Here is a 23,822-nt window from a genome sequence, read left to right as displayed (position 1 = left end):
GTTTTCTTTTTCTTGTTACGGCACGTGCGGAGCGCGGGACGTGACACTGGATACGACAACCGAGGACTCTCCCGTATTCGAAGCTAAACCACGCGCCTGGTCTCAATCCAGTGATTCTAAAAATCAAGGAAAGGTTTTTACCCGAAAACATCTTACAATATAAGAAACCCCCATAAAATATTTTGACCAAGCATTCGCAGAGCTCGATGTAAGCACAAATAGAGGAATAACCAATCGAGAAAAAGAAGACACGGATACAACAAGCGAAGAAGAGCCCTCCACTGTAATTCCAGAACTAATTCAACAACGAGAAAAGGACACGAGACCTACGATAATTGCGGAACTAAAAATTTCAGAAACCCGAGACTCAATTACGAGAGTAAATGACCATAAAGTAATATTCATAGATGTACATGGCAATCCGATAAAGGAGCCTTAGAAATCAAGGAGACGGGGAAATTGCCTCGTTATGAAGATTTAATGTTGGAAAAAGCAAGATTGAATTACGATTTCGGGAAATACATCGTATCCCTACCGATAAAGGAAAATAGAAATATTCCAATAACGCCAGAAAATTTATTAAATTCGCTAAGATCTCTACTAGATGTAGTAAATGAAAAACAGGTAACTTCCTTTAGCATTAGCAAAGGAAACTTGGAGGAAATACCCTGGCGATATACAATCAGAAAATTAAAGGAAATATTTATGGAAAAAACCTTAACCATCACCATTTGCACTGGGGAAGTAATTACCCCGCCTGTGGAAGCGCGGAACAACATAATACGAGAAAAACATGAATCAAGTGTAGCAGGACACAAAGGAATAACAAAAACTTATCAAAGAATACGACTACTATTGGGAAAACATGAAAAAGGAAATTCAAGATTACGTAAGAACATGTAAGGAATGTCAATTGAAGAAACTCACAAGAATAAAAGCAAAGCAACCAATGGTACTTACAGACACACCAGGTAAAGCGTTCGACAAGATTAGTATGGATATTGTAGGTCCATTACCAAAAACTCAAAAGGGAAATGAATATATATTAACTATCCAAGATTTATTAACAAAATACTCAATCGGGATTCCAATAGGAGGAATCTCTTCAGCCGAGATAGCGGACGCTTTTGTAAAGCGATTTATTTGTCGTTTCGGGTCACCGAGAGCTATTCTCACTGATCAAGGAACGGACTTTACATTCTGACTAATGAAGAAAGTAGCAAAACGATTCCGCGTCAAACAATATACCACGACGGCATATCATCCACAAAGTAACGGTTCAATCGAAAGATCTCACCACGTACTGATTGAATATCTCAAATTATACACTGAAAATTCCAGAAATTGGGACGAATGGGTGGAATTAGCTATGTTTTCCTATAATACCTTTGTACACGAAGGAACGAAATTCTTCCCGCACGAATTAGTTTTTGAACATCTACCCAGAGAACCTACTGGTGAAGTAATAATCGAAGAGAACATGGAACCAACATACGCAGAATATCTCGGAGATCTGTTCGATAAAATTAATACCGTACAACAAATGGCAAGAGAAAATTTGATAAAATTCAAACTAAGATCAAAAGAATATCACGACCGACGAATCAACCCTCAAAATTTTAAAGTAGGAGATTCGATATATCTGCGAAAAGAACCTAATAAAGGAAAATTCTCCGATCAGTATAGTGGACCACATAAAGTGCTAGAAATCTTGCAGAACCAAAACATCAAGATTGAAGTAAAAGGGATTCCGCGAACAGTGCACTTAAACAAGTTAAAACTAGCGCATAATCGAAATAAACAATAAATAAAATGATTTCAGTGGGCAACGTAGTGCAGTAGTGTGTGTTCGTCGAATAATACAGATAACGAAAACCTAAAAGGAAAAAGAGTAAATTATTATGTGTGCTTCAATTATTGTTTAAATATAAAACGTGTTAACTCAATGAATAATTAACTAGTGAAAGTGAAAGTTACCTTGTGAACAAGTAATCAACATACAAGGAAGTGTATGTGCAAATATAGGTTATGGATCCCTGTTTGTGGAACGTAATGTATGACAGCCACCTGAAATAAGTGAATAAATTAGTTTCAATTGTCTCAGTGCAAAATACAATATTACTAAATGTTATAACAATATTGTGGTTGAATCAAAAGGAAGTGTGACACTGTTCGTCAAATAATACAGATAGCGGAAACCTAAAAAAAAAAAGGGGGGGAAAATTATTATGTGTGCTCCAATTATTGTTTGAATATAAAACGTGTTGATTCAATGAATAATTAAAAGGGTGAAAGCAAAAGTTACCTTGTGAACAAGTAATCATCATACAAGAAGGTTTACGTGCGAAATAGGTTATGGATCCCTGTTTGCAGAACACAATGTACGACAGCCAGTTGAAAATAAATGAACGAATTAACTCCAATTGTCTTAATGCAAAATACAACATTACTAAATGTTATAACGATACTGTGGAAGCATGACACTGTTCGTCGAATAACACAGGTAGCAAAAACCTAAAAGAAAAGGAAGATTATTACGAGTGCTCCAATTACTGTTTGAATATAAAACGTGTTGGTTCAACGAATAATTAAAACAGTGAAAGTGCAACTTACCTCGTGAACAATCAATCACCATACAAGGAAGTGTACATGCATGAATTTCGCAGATTAGTAAGAAGAAATAAAATAGCTGATAAGTATAGAAAATGGTTAGGAAATAATTAAGATAGATTAATTGAGAGTTAATAATAAATATAACCAGAATAAAAGGATAGTATACTGTATTAACCTACGTAGTATTGTTATATTATTTATAGAAACAGATTTTGTAATGCACAATAGCGGTCGCTCATACAATGCATTATACACATATTAAATTGAATAAATTAAACAGTACCTTTATGGTCACAGATATAAGATGATTGAAGGCAACCGTAGTAAGTATCCAAGGTATATCGAAGAATCGGATGATGTGGGAATGATCCAGGTAAGTGACGCAGCATCGAAAGAGTAGAATCTGAAGAATCACAGACAATGTTAATCTAATAAATAAATTTTAATCACTAATAAGGGAACTAATTCATATTATACATAAAATAATAACAAATAGTACAAGCAATAATAAATTAATAGAAAAGAATAAGAAAAGTCCATAAACACAGAAATAGGTTAGAAATTAATCAAGATAGACTAACTAAATATTAATAACAAAACATGACTGAACTCGGTACAAAGGAATAAAGTTATGCTACACGAAAGTGACTGGTAACACAATATACAAAGCATTAGCTAAATTAAAGGAGACTTATATAAATGCAAATCACGTATAATCAAAACAATGAAATGACTTTATTAAAATTCGATAACACTATAATCTATGCTATTGCATTAAAGTAGCACACGGTATCTACACACACAATATCATGAAACACAAAACAATATTACAAAAACACTACTAAATAAAATCATAATGATTAACAAATAATTAGCTATTTCAACAACACACTACTGTTGACATTAAACCAACACCATACCAAAGATACACGCGAGCGACCATGTTGAAAAATCCGTCGTGCGCACCCCACACATACGCACCTCAACACGAATAATAGCCAATACAATGTAATACAGCATTATAATAGCAATGTTAGGGACTAATAATAATAATAATAATAATAATAATAATAATAATAATAATAATAATAATAATAATAATAATAATAATAATAATAATAATAATAATAATAATAATAATAATAATAATAATAATAATAATAATAATAATAATAATAATAATAATAATAATAATAATAATAATAATAATAATAATAATAATAATAATAATAATAATAATAATAATAATAATAATAATAATAATAATAATAATAATAATAATAATAATAATAATAATAATAATAATAATAATAATAATAATAATAATAATAATAATAATAATAATAATAATAATAATAATAATAATAATAATAATAATAATAATAATAATAATAATAATAATAATAATAATAATAATAATAATAATAATAATAATAATAATAATAATAATAATAATAATAATAATAATAATAATAATAATAATAATAATAATAATAATAATAATAATAATAATAATAATAATAATAATAATAATAATAATAATAATAATAATAATAATAATAATAATAATAATAATAATAATAATAATAATAATAATAATAATAATAATAATAATAATAATAATAATAATAATAATAATAATAATAATAATAATAATAATAATAATAATAATAATAATAATAATAATAATAATAATAATAATAATAATAATAATAATAATAATAATAATAATAATAATAATAATAATAATAATAATAATAATAATAATAATAATAATAATAATAATAATAATAATAATAATAATAATAATAATAATAATAATAATAATAATAATAATAATAATAATAATAATAATAATAATAATAATAATAATAATAATAATAATAATAATAATAATAATAATAATAATAATAATAATAATAATAATAATAATAATAATAATAATAATAATAATAATAATAATAATAATAATAATAATAATAATAATAATAATAATAATAATAATAATAATAATAATAATAATAATAATAATAATAATAATAATAATAATAATAATAATAATAATAATAATAATAATAATAATAATAATAATAATAATAATAATAATAATAATAATAATAATAATAATAATAATAATAATAATAATAATAATAATAATAATAATAATAATAATAATAATAATAATAATAATAATAATAATAATAATAATAATAATAATAATAATAATAATAATAATAATAATAATAATAATAATAATAATAATAATAATAATAATAATAATAATAATAATAATAATAATAATAATAATAATAATAATAATAATAATAATAATAATAATAATAATAATAATAATAATAATAATAATAATAATAATAATAATAATAATAATAATAATAATAATAATAATAATAATAATAATAATAATAATAATAATAATAATAATAATAATAATAATAATAATAATAATAATAATAATAATAATAATAATAATAATAATAATAATAATAATAATAATAATAATAATAATAATAATAATAATAATAATAATAATAATAATAATAATAATAATAATAATAATAATAATAATAATAATAATAATAATAATAATAATAATAATAATAATAATAATAATAATAATAATAATAATAATAATAATAATAATAATAATAATAATAATAATAATAATAATAATAATAATAATAATAATAATAATAATAATAATAATAATAATAATAATAATAATAATAATAATAATAATAATAATAATAATAATAATAATAATAATAATAATAATAATAATAATAATAATAATAATAATAATAATAATAATAATAATAATAATAATAATAATAATAATAATAATAATAATAATAATAATAATAATAATAATAATAATAATAATAATAATAATAATAATAATAATAATAATAATAATAATAATAATAATAATAATAATAATAATAATAATAATAATAATAATAATAATAATAATAATAATAATAATAATAATAATAATAATAATAATAATAATAATAATAATAATAATAATAATAATAATAATAATAATAATAATAATAATAATAATAATAATAATAATAATAATAATAATAATAATAATAATAATAATAATAATAATAATAATAATAATAATAATAATAATAATAATAATAATAATAATAATAATAATAATAATAATAATAATAATAATAATAATAATAATAATAATAATAATAATAATAATAATAATAATAATAATAATAATAATAATAATAATAATAATAATAATAATAATAATAATAATAATAATAATAATAATAATAAAAGAAGAAGAAAAAAAGGGGGAAGAGAGAGAGAGAGATAAGGAAAATATATATATAATAAATAACAACTAACATAATCATAACATATTATATATATTATATTATATACAGGGATACAGTATTCGTACAAGGAACAGGTCCAAACGAAACATATATATATATTAAAAAAAAAATATTAACTGTTTTTGTATGTATGTACAGAACGGGTGGCGAACTCATCAACTCTGACATAGAAAACCGAGACGTACCCGTGCTCGCATTCGATCTGGAGGAGACGGAGGAGGTTCGGTCTTGCCTCTGTGTTCAGTTGATACGCACCGTCTACCATTTTGATAACCATTTTCTTTGTCAAGACTGTTTCGACAACCTAGATCCAGACGACCAGGACCTATGTGACGACCCGCCCAGTCATTTCTTATGCGAAATACCTGCAAGAACACAAATATCACACTGTCGTATGTGTGATATAAACATAGCGGACCTACAACCCGCTATATCATGCCTTCAATGCATGATCGTTTACAATAATCTAACTCACCTTGAAAGAGGCTTCTTAGTTCAAGGAATAGTAACCCGCACCGTAGCACTATAAAGTACTTGTACGCTACGCACAAAGGCGAATACTTATGCTATCCGCCTGTAAAACAAACAACATTCATAACTATACATATAATTTTCACTTATATTTACCAATATATATACACGCATGTTGTAAAGTAGGCGATATCTATAACACTCACTTCCATTGATAATGCAAGTGACTCATAAAATAAGCCGTCATATTTACACGCACATATATATATGTCGGAGATAAGAGGACACCGGTGCCTTCCCTCTGAAACCTCGGGAAAATCCATAAAAACATTGTAATTAAAATCTACAGTTGTAACTAAACGATTTGCCGTCATTCTACCCAATTGTATTTGTTTGAGACTTGTGACAATGAGCTTGGGCTCAAGGCGACAATTAGTCGCCGAACGTAGCCGCGGTCAACGGGACGAACTCTCCATCTAACAAAGGCATTGAGTAATCCTATAGCTCTCCTTAAAAGAAAGATTTGTAGCAACACGTGGCAGTAAACATTCCAACGGTTTCTGTCCCGTAGCTCGCCACATGCAGATCCTATTCTCAGGGCAGGATATTTACCAGATGCCGACGCGTCTCCGCAGCACGTGATCGGCTAGCTCGAGGACCGTCATAAACACTAATATCTAGTTACCTAAAATCCTTCAACAGATACACAGTCTTTGTCCCAGTTACGGGAAGACAGGAGAGACCTATTTTTCCACGAACGACGTCTCCCACTAGCAACCCTCCCTCAAGGGCGGCTAGCATCCTTTTCTAACTACCGATATGGAGATTGGCCAATTAGCAGCAACGTCAATTTCCCTTACTTTCCGAACGTAGGATGTCCCCGACGAATCCGATGATCTCGTGTCCTTAGACACACCCCGTCATAGTTTTCCTCTGGGGTATCACCGGGACGGAAAGTCATTCTCTCTTGCGGTCTCATCGACAAAAAGGATTAACTCCTTACGGTCAGCGAATATTAACACAGAATCCGATTTAGATTTTTGCGAGTGCGTACGACTACCGTCCCGTTGTCCGCGGATTCGTTATTGAACCTAGGATCATTGTCATTAGTTTCTCGAGTATCTAATTACCACGGTTACTTGTCCGGTTCTATGGTAATCGTATTTGCACTAGCCAATGTCTTCTCTATTGCATAACGACGACGTGTAATCCAAACGAAGATTCGCTTCACGCCCCTAACCCTAATTCTAATGTAAACCCGACATATATATGTCGGAGATGAAAGAACACCGGAGTCTTTGGAATTTTGGTTAATCCCGCAACATTGTAACCTAGAGTCTACTATAGCTGTAATTAAACAATTGTAGTTATTCAATCCGATTGTAATTGTTCGAGAGTTGTGATAATGAGCTTGGGCTCGAGGCGACAGCCAGTCGCCGAACGTAGACGCGGTCACGGGATGAACGCTTTGTCTAACAAAGGCATGGAATAATTTTATAGCTCTCCTTAAGAAGGAAATAGTTGTAACACTCGACAGTAAACATTCCAACGGTCTCTGTCCCGTAGCTCGCCACACGCAGACCCTATTCTTCGAGTAAGATGATTGCCAAATGTCGATGCGTCTCCGCAGTACATGTTCAGCTAGCTCGAGGGCCCGTTATAAATCTTAAGATTTAGTCAACTAAAGTCCTTCAAACAGACAAACAGTCTTTGTCCCAACTACGGGAAAATAGGTGAGACCTATTTTTCAACGAGCGGCGTCTCCCACTAGCAACTTTCCCTCGAGGGCGGCTAGCATCTTTTTCTAACCACCGATATGGAGATTGACCAATTAGCAGCAACGCCAATTTCCCTTACTTTCTGAACGAAGGCTTTTCTCGACGAATCCGATGATCTCGTGTCCTTAGACACACCCCATTATAGTTTTCCTCTGTGGCATCATCGGGACGGGAAAGGTATTCCCGCTCGCGATCTCATCGATGAAAAAGAGTAACCCCTTACGACCAGGGAACATTACGCACCCGACTTAGACTTTGTGAGTACGTTCATCTATCATCCCGTCGACCGCGGATTCGTTATTGAACCTAGGATCATTGTCGTTAGTTTCTCGAGTACCTAACTACCACGGTTACTTGTCCGGTCCTATAATAATCGTATTTGCACTAGTCAATGTCTTCTCTATTGCATAACGACAACGTGTAACCCAAACGAAGACTCGTTTCACGCCCCTAACCCTAATTCTAATGTAAACCCGACATATATATACATATATTCCTGGCGTTTCAATTATTTCCCTTTTTGTAGTTATTCTTATTTCCTGGTTTGTTTGTTTGGTTCGTGACTCGTTCAATCCATTAGTTGATTCTATTTATTTTATTTTATACTGGTTGGGTTTATATTATATTGAACCATAGGTTTTCAAATTGCAAGTCGGTTATTGGTAGGTTTATTTAGAGTTCTTTGTATATGTATTTTGTTTATTGGTTGGATCTATTAGTCGCCCTCATTTGTTAACCCTTCATTTCGTTTCGTAGTGCCGTGTGTTCGTTTGTGCATTTAAATCCTTATTCGCGCGTTTTGTATAGAGTGGTTTTCTTTTTCTTGTTACGGCACGTGCGGAGCGCGGGACGTGACACCCCCGCCCTTGGAGTTGAAATTTCCAGAGGAAATTTGATTGATGGTGTCTCTGAGTTCGCTCAAGGCGGATGTAGATGTCGTTGGTTGTTGAGTAACTACCGGTGTTATCGATATCCCTTGAGGTTGTGCTGTTTTATCATCGATATTTTGTCTTCTTTTGAGGTATATTGGCAGGTGGATGACTGAGCCGCATATTGCTCCTAATAGGGCGATTCCACATCCGCAAGTTTCGCGTAGCTGGTATCCGTGTATGGCTATATCTATTATCGTCTTAATTAGTTTAAATATTACGAGTATTCCAAATATTGCTGCACTGACAGTTCCAATCCATAAGCTTGATACGATATTTTTCGCTATTGTCGTTAATGTGTTTTCGTCCATCATTCCCAGGATGTTTACTGTTCCAGGGACGATTGTTTTTCCTGTCGCTCTTCTGGCCAGTGTGTTCAAGAGTGTAGTTTTTTCTGCCGGGAACATGACGTGGTCCCGTAGTGCGTCCAGGTCCTTTTGGGTATATATTCCGCTCGTGGCCAATGACGATGGTGCTGAATATCGCCACGTTTGGCGCACGTCCGGGCGGAGTTCCTGTGGTGCGATTGTTTCCATGGGTTTTGGTACGAATTTGTGCCAGAGTCCGCCGATATTGTATAGCGTAGGTAGTACTGCGCTACATTCTCTATGGTTTCCGTGTTGCGTTAGGATGTGTGTTTTTGGCGTTAGAAATGCGGTGCGATTCCCTTGTCAAACGGGTAGCTCCGAGTAGCATTCTGTTGTATGTCGTATCTTTACTTGTACCGGAATGCATTTGACTATACGGACCGCTTCTCCTGCGATCAGAGCCATGTGTCCTGGGGTTTTGGTTATGGTGTATGCAAATTCGTCGGGCAGTAAGATTGCTAAGCTTAAAGCATTCTCTATTAGTTTCTTCTGTGTGGTGCATCTTTGTGTCAGTATATTATGGTATAATGTCATTTGTCGTTTAATATGTTTCTCTACGTAAATGAATTTTGAGTTGACATATGCGAATATATCCAGATTTTCGACTGCTGTCTTGCTTTTAGAGATGAACGTATTTCCTCTTGTTGTTTCTAACAGGAACAATTTGGGGTGTTCAGTGGATAGTAGGGTATATCCACACAGTGGCTGTTCTCCAGTTTTAGTCAGTGCAAATGTTACTTCCTGCGTTGTTAGTGCGTAAACTGGTTGTATTGGTTCCCTGTTGGTTCTTATTTCCTGGATCTTTGTAGCAATTCCTTCATATAATACATCGTACTGATCAAATTTGCATGGTGAGGGCGGTTGTGGTTGCTACTTTCTTCATTAGTGAGGATGTAAACTTCGTTCCTTGATCAGTGAGAATAGCTCTCGGTGACCCGAAACGACAAATAAATCGCTTTACAAAAGCGTCCGCTATCTCGGCTGAAGAGATTCCTCCTATTGGAATCCCGATTGAGTATTTTGTTAATAAATCTTGGATAGTTAATATATATTCATTTCCCTTTTGAGTTTTTGGTAATGGACCTACAATATCCATACTAATCTTGTCGAACGCTTTACCTGGTGTGTCTGTAAGTACCATTGGTTGCTTTGCTTTTATTCTTGTGAGTTTCTTCAATTGACATTCCTTACATGTTCTTACGTAATCTTGAATTTCCTTTTTCATGTTTTCCCAATAGTAGTCGTATTCTTTGATAAGTTTTTGTTATTCCTTTGTGTCCTGCTACACTTGATTCATGTTTTTCTCGTATTATGTTGTTCCGCGCTTCCACAGGCGGGGTAATTACTTCCCCAGTGCAAATGGTGATGGTTAAGGTTTTTTCCATAAATATTTCCTTTAATTTTCTGATTGTATATCGCCAGGGTATTTCCTCCAAGTTTCCTTTGCTAATGCTAAAGGAAGTTACCTGTTTTTCATTTACTACATCTAGTAGAGATCTTAGCGAGTTTAATAAATTTTCTGGCGTTATTGGAATATTTCTATTTACCTTTATCGGTAGGGATACGATGTATTTCCCGAAATCGTAATTCAATCTTGCTTTTTCCAACATTAAATCTTCATAACGAGGCAATTTCCCCGTCTCCTTCATTTTTAAGGCTCCTTTATCTATCGGATTGCCATGTACATCTATGAATATTACTTTATGGTCATTTACTCTCGTAATTGAGTCTCGGATTTCTGAAATTTTTAGTTCCGCCATTATCGTAGGTCTCGTGTCCTTTTCTCGTTGTTGAATTAGTTCTGGAATTACAGTGGAGGGCTCTTCTTTGCTTGTTGTCTTCAGTGTCTTCTTTTTCTCGATTGGTTATTCCTCTATCTGTATTTACATCGATTTCTGTTATTGCTTGGTCAAAATATTTTATGGGCGTTTCTTTGATTGTAAGATGCTTTGGAGTAAAAACTTTTCCTTGTTTTGTAGGATCAGTGGATTGAGGCAAGATGCGTGGTTTAGCTTCGAATATGGCAAAGTCTTCCGTTGACGTACCTATTTCGAATCTTTTTGAGACAGGATAGCGAATCGGTGAGACTTCCTCTCTCTTTCTGATTGGTAGACAAACTTCCGGAGGATTCCTAGATAATGCGTCTGCGTTTGCGTTCGCCCTGCCTTCTTTGTATGCAATATCAAATTCAAAGTCCGATAACTTTAATTTCCATTTCCAAATTCTCGAAGTAGGGTCCTTGATAGAATGCATCCACACTAAAGGTTCATGATCGGTTACGATAGTAAACTTTCTTCCGTAAAGATACGGTCGGAAGTGCATTGCGCTGTAAACAATTGCCAGACACTCTTTTTCTATGGCAGAGTAGTTTTGTTCGGCGGAATTTAATAGTCTTGAGGCATATGCAATCGGTAAGTCCTTTCCGATTGGCCCTTGACTCAGTACACCGCTTATTGCACCGCTTATACACCGCTGATGCGTCTGTAGTAAGGTTAAAAGGTTTAGAAAAGTCTGGATATTGTAGAATGGGTTTTGTCATTAGCGCTGTCTTTAAATTATCGAATGCATTTTCTTGATTTTCTGTCCATTTAAAGGGAGTGTCTTTCTTTAATAGTTGTGTCAATGGTTTTGCGACCTTGGAGAAATCGGGTATAAATCTTCTGTAGTATCCTGCTAGTCCCAGAAATTGTTTGATATTTTTCACCCTTTTTGGTCGTGGAAATTTTGATACGGCTTCGATTTTCTTTGGGTCGGGTTTCACGCCATCCTCACTAATTATATGTCCTAGATAATTCACCTCGTGTCGTGAAAATTCGCACTTATCAGGCTGTAATCGTAATTTAGCATTCCTCAGTCTTTCCATTAACTTATTAAATTTAATTTCGTGTTCTTGAAGAGACCTCGAATAAATCACTATGTCATCCAGATAGACGAATAGTTCTATTCCTTGCAGACCAGATAACACTGAGTTCATCAAACGTTGCAATGTTGTTGGGGCATTTTTTAATCCAAAGGGCATTCTTTTGAATTGAAAATGTCCGTACGGTGTCGAAAATGCAGTTTTGTGGGCATCTTCTTGTGACATACGGATCTGGTGAAAGCCCGATGCTAAGTCAAACGTGGAAAAATATTTTGCACTTCCTAATTGATCCAATATTTCTGTAATGTTGGGTAGTGGGAAAGCATCGCCGATCGTTTTATCGTTCAACTTTCTATAATCGATAACTAATCTCCAGCGTTTATTTCCTTGTGAACCGGGTTTTTTTGGGGTACAATCCATAACGGGGAGCTATATGGAGATATTGATGGTTCCACTACGTCCGTATCTAGTAATTCTTGAATTTGTCGATTTATCTCTTCTCAATGTACTGGTGGATATTGATACTGTTTAGTACTAATTGGTACATTATCCGTTGTAATTATTCTATGCTCCAAAACTTCAGTTGCTTCCAATGTATCTCCTGAAATATGAAACCTATCTTGATTATTACGAATCAACTTTTTAACATTTTCCTTTTCTTCTTCGTTCAAGTGTTCGAGTCGTAGTAACTCAATTATTTTATCGTATCTACCTTCCTTCGATTTTAAAACTGTATTACACGCTGTCCTAGGAAGCGGGCAGGAGTTTTCGAATTCCTTAATTACCATTGTTGGGGTTGTAAATTCGTAATTTCTTGAAGTAGTATTTATTATTCTTATGTAACCTTTTCCTTTATGATTCCTCACAACTGCATTACCAAAATAAATTCCTTTGATCGGCTCGATTCTGGGAATAAATCCCTCTTTTATCTCTGGATTTGCGATATTAATTAAACACGTAACTGAACTTCGCTTCGGTATAATTATTTTTTCTTTAGTATCGAAGGGAATATAAATATTTCCCCATTTGATATGTTTTTCCTCATAATCTAAACGAGCTTTACAACCCGCAAAAAATTCGGATCCTAGGATTCCGTCTTGATCGATTAGCAATGAATCATCAACTACATGAAAAATAACCGGATGGCCCGCAACCTGTATTACCGTCTGCCCTAGGGAGACCAGGCTCGTAGCCGTAATTCCTCGCACTTCGATTGATTCCTTTTCGTCGATGATGGCTGAATCGGATAAAGCGGGTTTTTTGATAATATTAATTTCTGATCCAGAGTCTAATAATAAGCTCGCCTTAGTTTTTACATCTGGGGAAACTATTCATGCAGTTGGAGTCGTTGGGGAATCCTTAAATTTTACTGAAATAATTCGGAGAGGTCGCCTTCCGAATCTGAATTCGACTCTCGGTGATTTTCCTTCGCCGGTTGCTTGTGCTTTACTCTTTCCCTTTTGTCTTGAGATTCCGGATTCTCTGTTTGTGACCTCGTTTGGTTGTGGGATGACTCCCCCACAGTATTTAATGGTTGTTCGTTCGACCTTACGGTCGGCATTGCGTTCGCTCTGTCTCTCATTATGGGTGGTGGAGTCGATCTCGCGGGGGTGGTTGCCCTTGTTCTGTTTGGTGCCGTCGGCGCCGGTCTCCTGGTTGCCGCCTGTACTCTTGGGCGATTCGGCGTATCGTTCCTTCGTGGCTCGCCCCATTCTCCCGAAGGACGTGTTTGGTTTCCCGATTGTCTCGAAGCATAGGGTACGATTAATCCAGCATCTACTCGGGCTTTAAATTTGTAACAATCTTTCACTAAATGCCCGGGTTTTTCTACAATAATTACACGTGCTATTTTGTCTTGTAGTATTCGAAAAATTCTGCGAGGGAGGTACCGATCTTCGATCTTGGCGGTTGTTCCTGATATTATTGTTAGTGTTCGAAGGACGTACGTTGTCGCGTCTGTAGTAGTTCGAGGGTGTCGGTCGTTGGGGTCGCGTTCTATCGGTTATTCGTCTGTTGCTTTGACGGCTTGACGATACGCATCTTCTAAAGTGTGGTACCCTGCTATTTTTACTCGCACATATACTTCGTTCGGAAGTCCTTTAACGAAAGCTTCTCTCGTTTCCCAATCTATGGTATCTTGGATATCGGGGGATATGATGCCGTAGTCGCCGCTTTCTCCGTCCATTATTGCCAATCTAAGATTTCTAACTCGATCCATATAATTTAATATGTCTTCCCCGGGTCGTTGAAATATCGTTCCTAATTCCCCTTTATATTCGTTAAGAGATTTCTTTGGGCCGAATAGATCCTTTAATTTATTTCCGAAATCATTTAGACTCATTAATTCTGTGTCTTCGATGGCGAGGAACGCGTGTCCACGGAGCTTATTTACTAACAATTTTACTAATTGAGGTTCTTGATATCTGGGAATCATATTTCGCGCGCGCTCACAAGCTCTTAAAAAGTGGAATACCGATGGTCGATATCCGTCGAACACTGGCACCGATTCGATCGCATCTTTTAGCTTAATTGGCTGGGTATGTCCACTCGGCTGGACCGTCTCTTGTTGTGTTTGTTAAGGAAATTCGAGGATTTGGAAATACAAATAATTGACTATATTTCACACACAACAGCTATACATCTATATTCCACTCTGAAGAACGTCTTGCACGCACGCTTGTTGTCAAACAGACTATCCAGAGTCTTCTAACGGCAGTCTTTTGTCTCAACTAAGACCTGGACGCCCTCTGACCCTTATACACACACTCTCATGTACAGTGTAAATGTATCACTTCCATAACACGCCTCCTTACATTTATACTGTACACTTAATTTTATTTACATACTTGTCGAATTAACAAAATATTTAACATTTATCGCTTTATTTACATTTCTCTTATTTTACATTTATCCATGATCTAAACCTTTCAAATTTCTCTCTACACAGTGCCTTCGTAAAAATATCCGCAGTGTTTTTTTCGGTACTTACTTTTATTATGTTTATCTTATTTTCCTTTACGTACTCGTGAACGTAGTGGTAATGAACTTCAATGTGTTTAGAATTTTTTGTAAAAGTTCCGTATTTTGCTATACTCATTACTCCAGAGTTATCCTCATAGATTTTTACAGGGTTATCGTCTACATTTACATCGAAGATTTTCATTAGTTCTCTGATAGTCATTACTTCGCTCACCGCTTCCGATAGAGCTACATACTCTGCATACGTCGAGGCTTTTGTCACACACCTTTGTTTTTAGACTTCCATCCAATTACATTTCCATACAATCTAATTACATACCCAGAAGTCGATTTCCTATCTATATGATCTCCTGTCCAATCAGCGTCCACATAACAATCTATCATTTCGCACTTTTCATTTCTTTTATAATGTAGCCCTAAATCTCTAGTCCGGTACAAATATTTCAATATTCGCAAGGCATATTTAAAATGTGTCTCGTTACAACAATCTTGAAATCTACTCAGATAATTCACACTATAACTTATATCGGGTCTGGTATTTACACTAATATACAGCAATGCGCCAATTAAATTCTTGTATCCAATGTCCTCTCTATTTATCTCAGCTTTTCCAATTTTTAAGTTGGTCTCCATAGGTGTACAGTACAATTTGCTATTATGTAATTTATATTTGTTTGCTAATGATTCTATGTATTTCTTTTGGCTTAATCTCATTTCATTTTTTAAATAATCATACTCTATATTTATTCCAAGATATTCTTTTACTTCACCTAAATCTTTCATTTCAAATTTATCAGTTAATAATTTTTTTACACTTTGTATCTTCCCTTTGTTTTTACTACAAATCAACAAATCGTCTACATATATTAACAAATAAACAACATTTTCTCCCTCTCCATAAGTATATAGGCACAGCTCTATATTGTTCTTCTTAAAACCTAATCTCGTCACATACTTATCAAAACACTCATACCAGTCCCTCGGATTTTTTCGTGTAAACCCATTTTACATCTAATACTTCTTTGCCTTTTACCCTTTCTACCAATTTCCAAGTTTTATTCTTATAGAGATAATCTATTTCCTTATCCATAGCCTGTTTCCAAACTTCATTATTTTTGCAACAAATCGCCTCCTCAAATGTACGAGGGATATCTACAATAATTTGCATGAATCTCGCAAATATTTTCCTTTTCTGGATACCTTACCGCTGTCCCATTTAACATCAAAGTCCTCTTTGACGACCAGCTTTCTCCGTTTAATATCATACCGATGCATTTTTTCTACAGCAATTTTTACCGAGTCTGAATCTTCAAATTCAACAATACCACAACCTCTTGGTTTGTCATTTTCGTCAGTAAAAAGTTCGACATGAGCAACTTTACCAACTTCTGTTCTGAATAAATCCTTAAGATCTTGCCAGCGAAATCATAGGGAATGTTTGATACATAGATTCGTCGATCTGAAGCTTTTCGACCGCGATCGTTTCGTTCCCTACTACGATCACGGCTTGTAGAATTTATGCGACTTTGTCGTTCCGCTCTCCTGTTACGATCACGTTCTCTACTTCGATCTCTCTCCTCGTTATTCTGTACTTGACCCTCCTCTTGCTTAATCATTGTCAACTCTTTTTGCACTGAATAAACTAAATTATTTAAAGAACATATAAATAGTTTATTCGTTAAAAAGAGTAAAAGATACCGAATAAGCAAACATACGCGACGGTGAAGCGTCCTATGCCATCTTTCTTTTTTACTCATACCACTACGTTCGGCGCTGTTTACTAAGTGCTTCTTCCCTTTCAATATACTTTTTATTTTATATGTCCCATTCTCCTTGAACGCTACAGCTGTAAGTTTATTATCCTCATCTATTACTTTCGCAATATTTCCTTTGAAAATAACCGTATTCTTATTGTCTGTTAGTTTACCTAAACTAATCAAATTTGCGGACATTTCTTTCGCGTAAAATACTTTCCTCATATTTATTTTATTTTGTTTTCCGAATGCTTCAAAATAACTTATAACATTCCCAACTTTTGTCGCTTTTATCGGTCTATTATCGCCTAAATATATATTTGCCGGTTCTTTTAGGTCGATAGATTTATCAAAATAATTTACATCGTTAATAATGTGATCGGTACAACCGCTATCTAATAGCCACACAATTTCGTTCTTACTTATTTCATTCGTCTTACTGCTGTTTGCTGCGTGCGTCGTTGCTATCCATGTGCCTGCTCTTGAGTTTCCATGCTCGCCCGTGCCGGTTGTTGATTGACGATGAAAGTTTCCACGTCCCCTGCTCGTATTGCCTTTGTTCCCTCTTCCTCTGTTTCGACCATGTGTTGGCCCATGCCAATAGCCGTTACTGCTTCCCGCTTGGACGCCATTTTGACACTCTCTCGCAAAGTGTCCTAATCTTCCACATCTGAAGCATCCTTCCTTTTTTGCAGAAAAGGCGTTGGTTTGCCTTTCTTCTCGATTGGATTTATTTTTCTTCTCTGCTTTTTCTATTTTATTTTTCACATACGCTACCGTTTGATTCTCTTCTTTCAATGCGTCTATTATGTCCGCTATGTAGCTGTATTCTTCGGGTAACGTATTCAGCATGTAATTCAGCTTTTCCCTCTCACTTACTTGTGCGCCCGCACTTTTTAATTCATTGATTAATTTTTCGAAATCGTTAAAGAATGATGCTGAATCACTGTAGTTCTCCAGTCTTATGTTTTCCAATCTCCTTCTGCATACGATCTGCAGTGCCGTCGACTCTTTCAAGTACATTTCATCGAACCTTTTTATTATATCATACGCCGTTTTTCCTTCCCTAACATACTCCAATTGTCTGTTCGATATTGCACTATAAATTATATTTATAGCCTTCAAATCCTTTTTGTTCCAGTCTTCATCGTCTCTTTCGTTCTTCATTCTAGTTATAACAACCTCGCATTCCTTATACTTAAGAAACATCGTGATTCTTTGCTTCCACATTCCATAATCCTCACCATCGAATATAGGTATCATGATTTCCGATCTCTCCATTTTAATTGATTCTTCTTTTTTTCTTTTCTTACTCAAGCGTTCCTACGTGCTCGAAGTATATTTTTTCCTCTGAAAGTTTTTTTTTCCCCTTTACTGAAAACTCACTCGCAAGATCGTAACCACGCACTAAATATCTTGCAAAACTAGTAACCACGCTCTACTACCATGTTAAGGAAATTCGAGGATTTGGAAATACAAATAATTGACTATATTTCACACACAACAGCTATACATCTATATTCCACTCTGAAGAACGTCTTGCACGCACGCTTGTTGTCAAACAGACTATCCAGAGTCTTCTAACGGCAGTCTTTTGTCTCAACTAAGACCTGGACGCCCTCTGACCCTTACACACACACTCTCATATACAGTGTAAATGTATCACTTCCATAACAGTGTTGTCGGCGGCGATACGGGTGTTTTAGGTTCCTGTTTTGTTTTAAGTTCGAACATGCCGTTTTGTAGTTCGACGAGTTTTGCACTCATATCGCGAAAGTTCGCATCCCATGCCTTAAGTTTTTCCGACAATGTCAAAACCATTTCTTCGTCCAACGATTCCAATTCAATCGCCATTGTTTCTTAAATATATATTTTATTGACAAGCGTGACAACTTTAATCCTCTGTGGAGCGTATCCCACCGCTGCCACCAAAAATTTAAAATCTCCTCTGTTATGTACTTATTTGTTTAAATCGTTCAAATTTTAAATTTTAATTTTATTGAATTTATTTTCTGTTTGAATTGAGTTTAATCGGAAGGGAAATATTGAAATGATATTATTGTGTATGAAATATTGATTTAGATTTCTGATTAATACGGTAGTTGCTGCCACCAGAAATAGTCTAAGGACTATTTCAAAAAAATTTTTTTTTATTATTACTGTTATTATTGTTTCTCTTCAAGTTAAGAGTATTAATGTGTGATGGGTATTGTTCGTCTATAGTGTCTTTGGTAACTAGATTGAATTCCCAGTCTGGAAGTGCCTCTGTAAGTACCTTCTTGGCTGTAGGAAGACAAATCTTTGTACCTACGTCTGTCGTGTATTTTCGGTAACTACTAGATTGAATTCCCAGTCTGGAAGTGCCTCTGTAAGCACCTTCTTGGCTGTAGGAAAACAAATCTTTGTACCTTCGTCTGTCGTGTATTTTCAGTAACTAATAGATTGAATTCCCAGTCTGGAAGTGCCTCTGTAAGCACCTTCTTGGCTGTAGGAAAACAAATCTTGTACCTTCGTCTGTCGGGGTTTTGTTACTTCGTAAGTGCTTATCCAATAGTTTACGTTTAATGGGTAGCGTTAACTAACGTTTAATGCAACTGGCAAACGAATTCCACTTTTCGGCTAACCTGCTATGTGCAGGGATACTGGCACGGGAGAGGATTAAAGCTGGGTACAATAAATATTTGTCCTCGTTGAACGGATTTTTATTTGAATGTCGAATTGCTTAGATTGTTACCTATATATATACATATATATATATATATATATATATGTATATGTATATGTCGGAGATGAAAGAACACCGGAGCCTTTGGAACTTTGGATAAACCCGCAACATTGTAACCTAGAGTCTACTATAGCAGTAATTAAACAATTGTAGTTATTTAATCCGATTGTAATTGTTCGAGAGTTGTGATAATGAGCTTGGGCTCGAGGCGACAGTCAGTCGCCGAACGTAGCCGCGGCCAAGGGATGAACGCTTTGTCTAACAAAGGTATGGAGTAATCCTATAGCTCTCCTTAAAAGAAATATTCGTGGCGACACGCGACAGTAAACATTCCAACGGTTTCTGTCCCGTGGCTCGCCACACGCAGACCCTATTCTTCGAGTAAGACGATTGCCAGATGTCGATGCGTCTCCGCAATACATGTTCAGCTAGCTCGAGGGCCCGTTATAAATCTTAAGATTTAGTTAACTAAAGTCCTTCAAACAGACAAACGGTCTTTGTCCCAACTACGGGAAGATAGGGGAGACATATTTTTCAACGAGCGGCGTCTCCCACTAGCAACTTTCCCTCGAGGGCGGCTAGCATCTTTTTCTAACCACCGGTATGGAGATTGACCAATTAGCGGCAACGCCAATTTCCCTTACTTTCTGAACGAAGGCTTTTCGACTTAGATTTTGTGTGTACGTTCATCTATCATCCCGTCGACCGCGGATTCGTTATTGAACCTAGGATCATTGCCATTAGTTTCTCGAGTACCTAACTACCACGGTTACTTGTCCGGTTCTATTATAATCGTATTTGCACTAGTCAATGTCTTCTCTATTGCATAACGACAACGTATAACCCAAACGAAGATTCGTCTTACGCCCCTAACCCTAATTCTAATGTAAACCCGACAAATATATATATGTAGATATAGTAAATACTCGAGCTAGTAATCGGATAAGTTTTACAAATGTTTAGTAGGGTAAGATTTATTTGTTTCGATAGGATTAATGGCGAAAGCTAATTTTTACTCGTTCGGGCGATTAACATAATATGTTTATGACAAACGCTATCGTAAGATGTAGGCGATGGCGATCCAGATTGGAAGGAATGCGTCTCGCAATGTTCGGAAATAAGTGAACTCGAGGGCGAAAAACTCGGTGCAGAATCTTCGCGATTTAATTCTAACTCTTCTCGGCGCCTCTTTTCTTCCCTTTTAACTTCTGCAGCAATTAATCGTTTATACCAACGTTCGGCTCGCTTCTTGCTGAGGTGACTTTTATCTTTTCGATTCTTTCTTGTTTTTGTCATCTGATATGATCAAGGTGAAATGAATATCATTCTCTGTGTGCGACTTGTGCGATTTCGCAAGCCTTGCCCAAAGACGGGCGATATTTGCCAACGATGGGAGGAGGAATGCGAAAATCGATGAGTGTTAAGGTTTTCGAAGGTCAAGAGCTCGTTACCGACGACACGTCTGAGATGTCGTTTGAAAGACTTCACTGTAGCCTCCCACAACCCGCCGAAGTGAGGAGAGTTGGGAGGGATGAAGTGCCATTCGATCCGTCGGTCGGCTAAAAAGGACTGGACCTGTGCCTTGTGATCGTCGGATTGCAGGAGATTTCGGAGTTCTCGTAATTCGTTGTTGACACCAACGAAGTTGGTACCGTTGTCGGAGTAGATTGTCACACAGAATCCGCGGCGAGCGATGAATCTTCGCAGAGCGGAAATGAAGGCCTCGCTGGTGAGATCGCTGACCAACTCGATGTGGACTGCCTTGACTGCAAGACACACAAAGATTGCTACGTATACCTTGATGTTGCGTCGGTTGCGATCCCTTCGTTCCTTGATGTAAAACGGTCCGCAGTAGTCGATTCCGACGTTGGTAAATGGCCGAGACTCTGTGATCCGTGCAGCTGGAAGGTCGCCCATTATGTAATCCACTGGAGGGGGATTGGCTCTGCAGCAACGGACGCACTTCTTCAGCGTGCTCCAAATTTGACTGCGGCCGTCGATAGGCCAATAAGATCTCCTTAGGGCGTACAAGGTAGCTTGAGTTCCGGAGTGGAGATTTAGGAGGTGTTCATGCTCGATTATGAGCGCGGTGACTGAGGATTTGGGTAGAATTATTGGATGCTTCTGGTGGAAAGGCATTGGTGAATGACTGAGTCGGCCTCCGACGCGCAGCATCCCGTCCTTGTCCAGAAATGGATTGAGTCTTTGGAGCTTCCCCTTCACTGCCGAATTTCTATCTGTCCGGAGAGCACGGATTTCGTCTGAAAAATAACAAGCTTGCAATAGTTTGATTAATCGGTTATGTGCATTGGTCAACTCGTGCATGGTCAGAGGTTTGCCTCGATCCCGGGCTTGTCTCCATCGAAGGCACCGAGCGGCAATTCTTATAAGCTTGGGCCAAGAGGAGAATCTCCCCAGTATGCTGTGGTCCGCCGGAGTCGCGGACAGACAGGTTGCCTTTTTCTGCTCCGGTGTTTCGTTCAACGGTACTGGGTTCCACGCTGGCCAGTATTCTTCAGGTTGTTGAAGCCACTCTGGTCCGTGTTGCCAAATGGTTGTTTTCAGGAAGTCTTCGGGTAGTTGGCCTCGAGATATGAGATCTGCCGGGTTATCGGTAGTGGGGGTGTGGCGCCAATCTGAGGCGTGAGTCTTCCGTTGGATTTCTGTCACACGGTTAGCGACGAAGGTTTTCAGCGTGTGGGGTGATGTGTTGATCCAATGTAGAACGATTGTGGAGTCAGTCCAATAAACGGTCCGAGCAATGTTGATTGTTAAGGCTTGGAGGACCGTGTTGGCTAGTGACGCGAGAAGGAGTGCTCCGCTCAGTTCCAGCCTTGGAATGGTTAGTGACTTGAGCGGAGCTACCTTCGACTTCGCAGTGAGGAGACGTGTACAGACATGACCATCCAGGGTGATAGTGCGAAGGTAAACGCATGCTCCATATGCCCTTTCGCTGGCGTCACAGAACCCGTGTAACTCAATTTCCGCTGCGGGATTGATTATCGTTTTACGTGGAAACTCCACGTTATTCAATAATGGCAGCTGTGCGTAATATTTGCTCCATTCCGTGTGCACGTCAGCAGGTAAGGATTCGTCCCAATCAATTTTTAGTGTCCAGAGTCGCTGGAGCAACATCTTAGCTCGAACAATTACTGGTGCCAGCAATCCGAGAGGGTCGTAGATCTTGGCGATTTCGGAGCTGATTGTTCTCTTCGAGAGTCGGCATTATTGATTTTGACGGAGTATAGGATCGAATCGTCGAAGGAATTCCAAACAACACCCAGTGTCTTGAAGGTTTGCGATTCGCCTAGTAGCAGCTTATCGTTTATGTCCGTCTCGGGAAGTCCTCGTAGCAGTTCCCGGTCGTTCGATGCCCATTTCCGAATGTTCAAGCCGGCTAGCTTGAGCAGTTCTGTGAGCTCCGTTCTCAATGATTGTGCCTCGACCCTTGTATCGACTCCTGTGAGAACATCGTCGACGTAGAAGTCTCGCTGTAAGACTGTCGCCGCTCGTGGATATCGATGCCCCTCGTCGTCCGCCAGTTGCTTGAAGCAGCGGATGGCTAGATAAGGGGCCGCTGAGAGCCCGAATGTCACGGTGTTGAGTTGATAAGTGTCAACTTCTCCATCAGCATTGCGTCACAGGATTTGTTGAAATTTCCGATCCTCCGGGCGCACAAGAAATTGGCGATACATTTTTTCGACATCGCCTGTAATGACGTATTGGTGAGATCGAAATCTTAAGAGGATGAGAAATAAATCATCCTGTAGTTTCGGTCCCGTATGAAGTACGTCGTTTAATGAAACTCCGGTGGTGGTTGGGGCCGATCCGTCGAACACGACTCGGAGTTTCGTGGTTTGGCTGGACTCCTTGATCACGCCATGATGTGGCAGAAAATATCCGTTGTCCGTGCAGTAGCCCGAGGTAACCTTCGTCATGTGCCCTAATGCCAAGTATTCCTG

At 36.1% G+C, this 23,822-nt stretch overlaps 1 protein-coding gene across 1 annotated transcript; it reads right to left on the bottom strand.

The window, feature by feature from the left end:
• Positions 1-6,151: 6,151 nt before the first annotated feature.
• Positions 6,152-22,995, bottom strand: LOC117165311 (uncharacterized). Its single transcript, XM_076626388.1, has 4 exons — positions 21,312-22,995; positions 16,877-17,023; positions 16,582-16,793; positions 6,152-6,361 (listed from the first exon to the last, which is right to left on the bottom strand). The coding sequence occupies exons 1-4, from the start codon at positions 22,993-22,995 to the stop codon at positions 6,152-6,154; spliced, it is 2,253 nt and encodes a 750-aa protein (XP_076482503.1).
• Positions 22,996-23,822: the final 827 nt, after the last annotated feature.

This window comes from Bombus vancouverensis, chromosome 18 (genome assembly GCF_051014615.1).
Source record: "Bombus vancouverensis nearcticus chromosome 18, iyBomVanc1_principal, whole genome shotgun sequence".
In the NCBI taxonomy this organism is placed as follows: Eukaryota; Metazoa; Arthropoda; class Insecta; order Hymenoptera; family Apidae; genus Bombus; species Bombus vancouverensis.
Note: the sequence above shows the minus strand (reverse complement) of the source record. Positions and strands in the feature narration are given on the sequence as shown.

Coding starts and splice junctions, on each gene's coding strand:
- LOC117165311 (XM_076626388.1), bottom strand. CDS start 22,995: ATGTTGCTCCAGCGACTCTGGACACTAAAAATTGATTGGGACGAATCC. Junction 16,794..16,876: donor TTCTACAAGCCGTGATCGTA/GTAGGGAACGAA, acceptor TTCGCTGGCAAG/ATCTTAAGGATTTATTCAGA. Junction 6,362..16,581: donor TTAAATGGGACAGCGGTAAG/GTATCCAGAAAA, acceptor GTGTTCTTGCAG/GTATTTCGCATAAGAAATGA.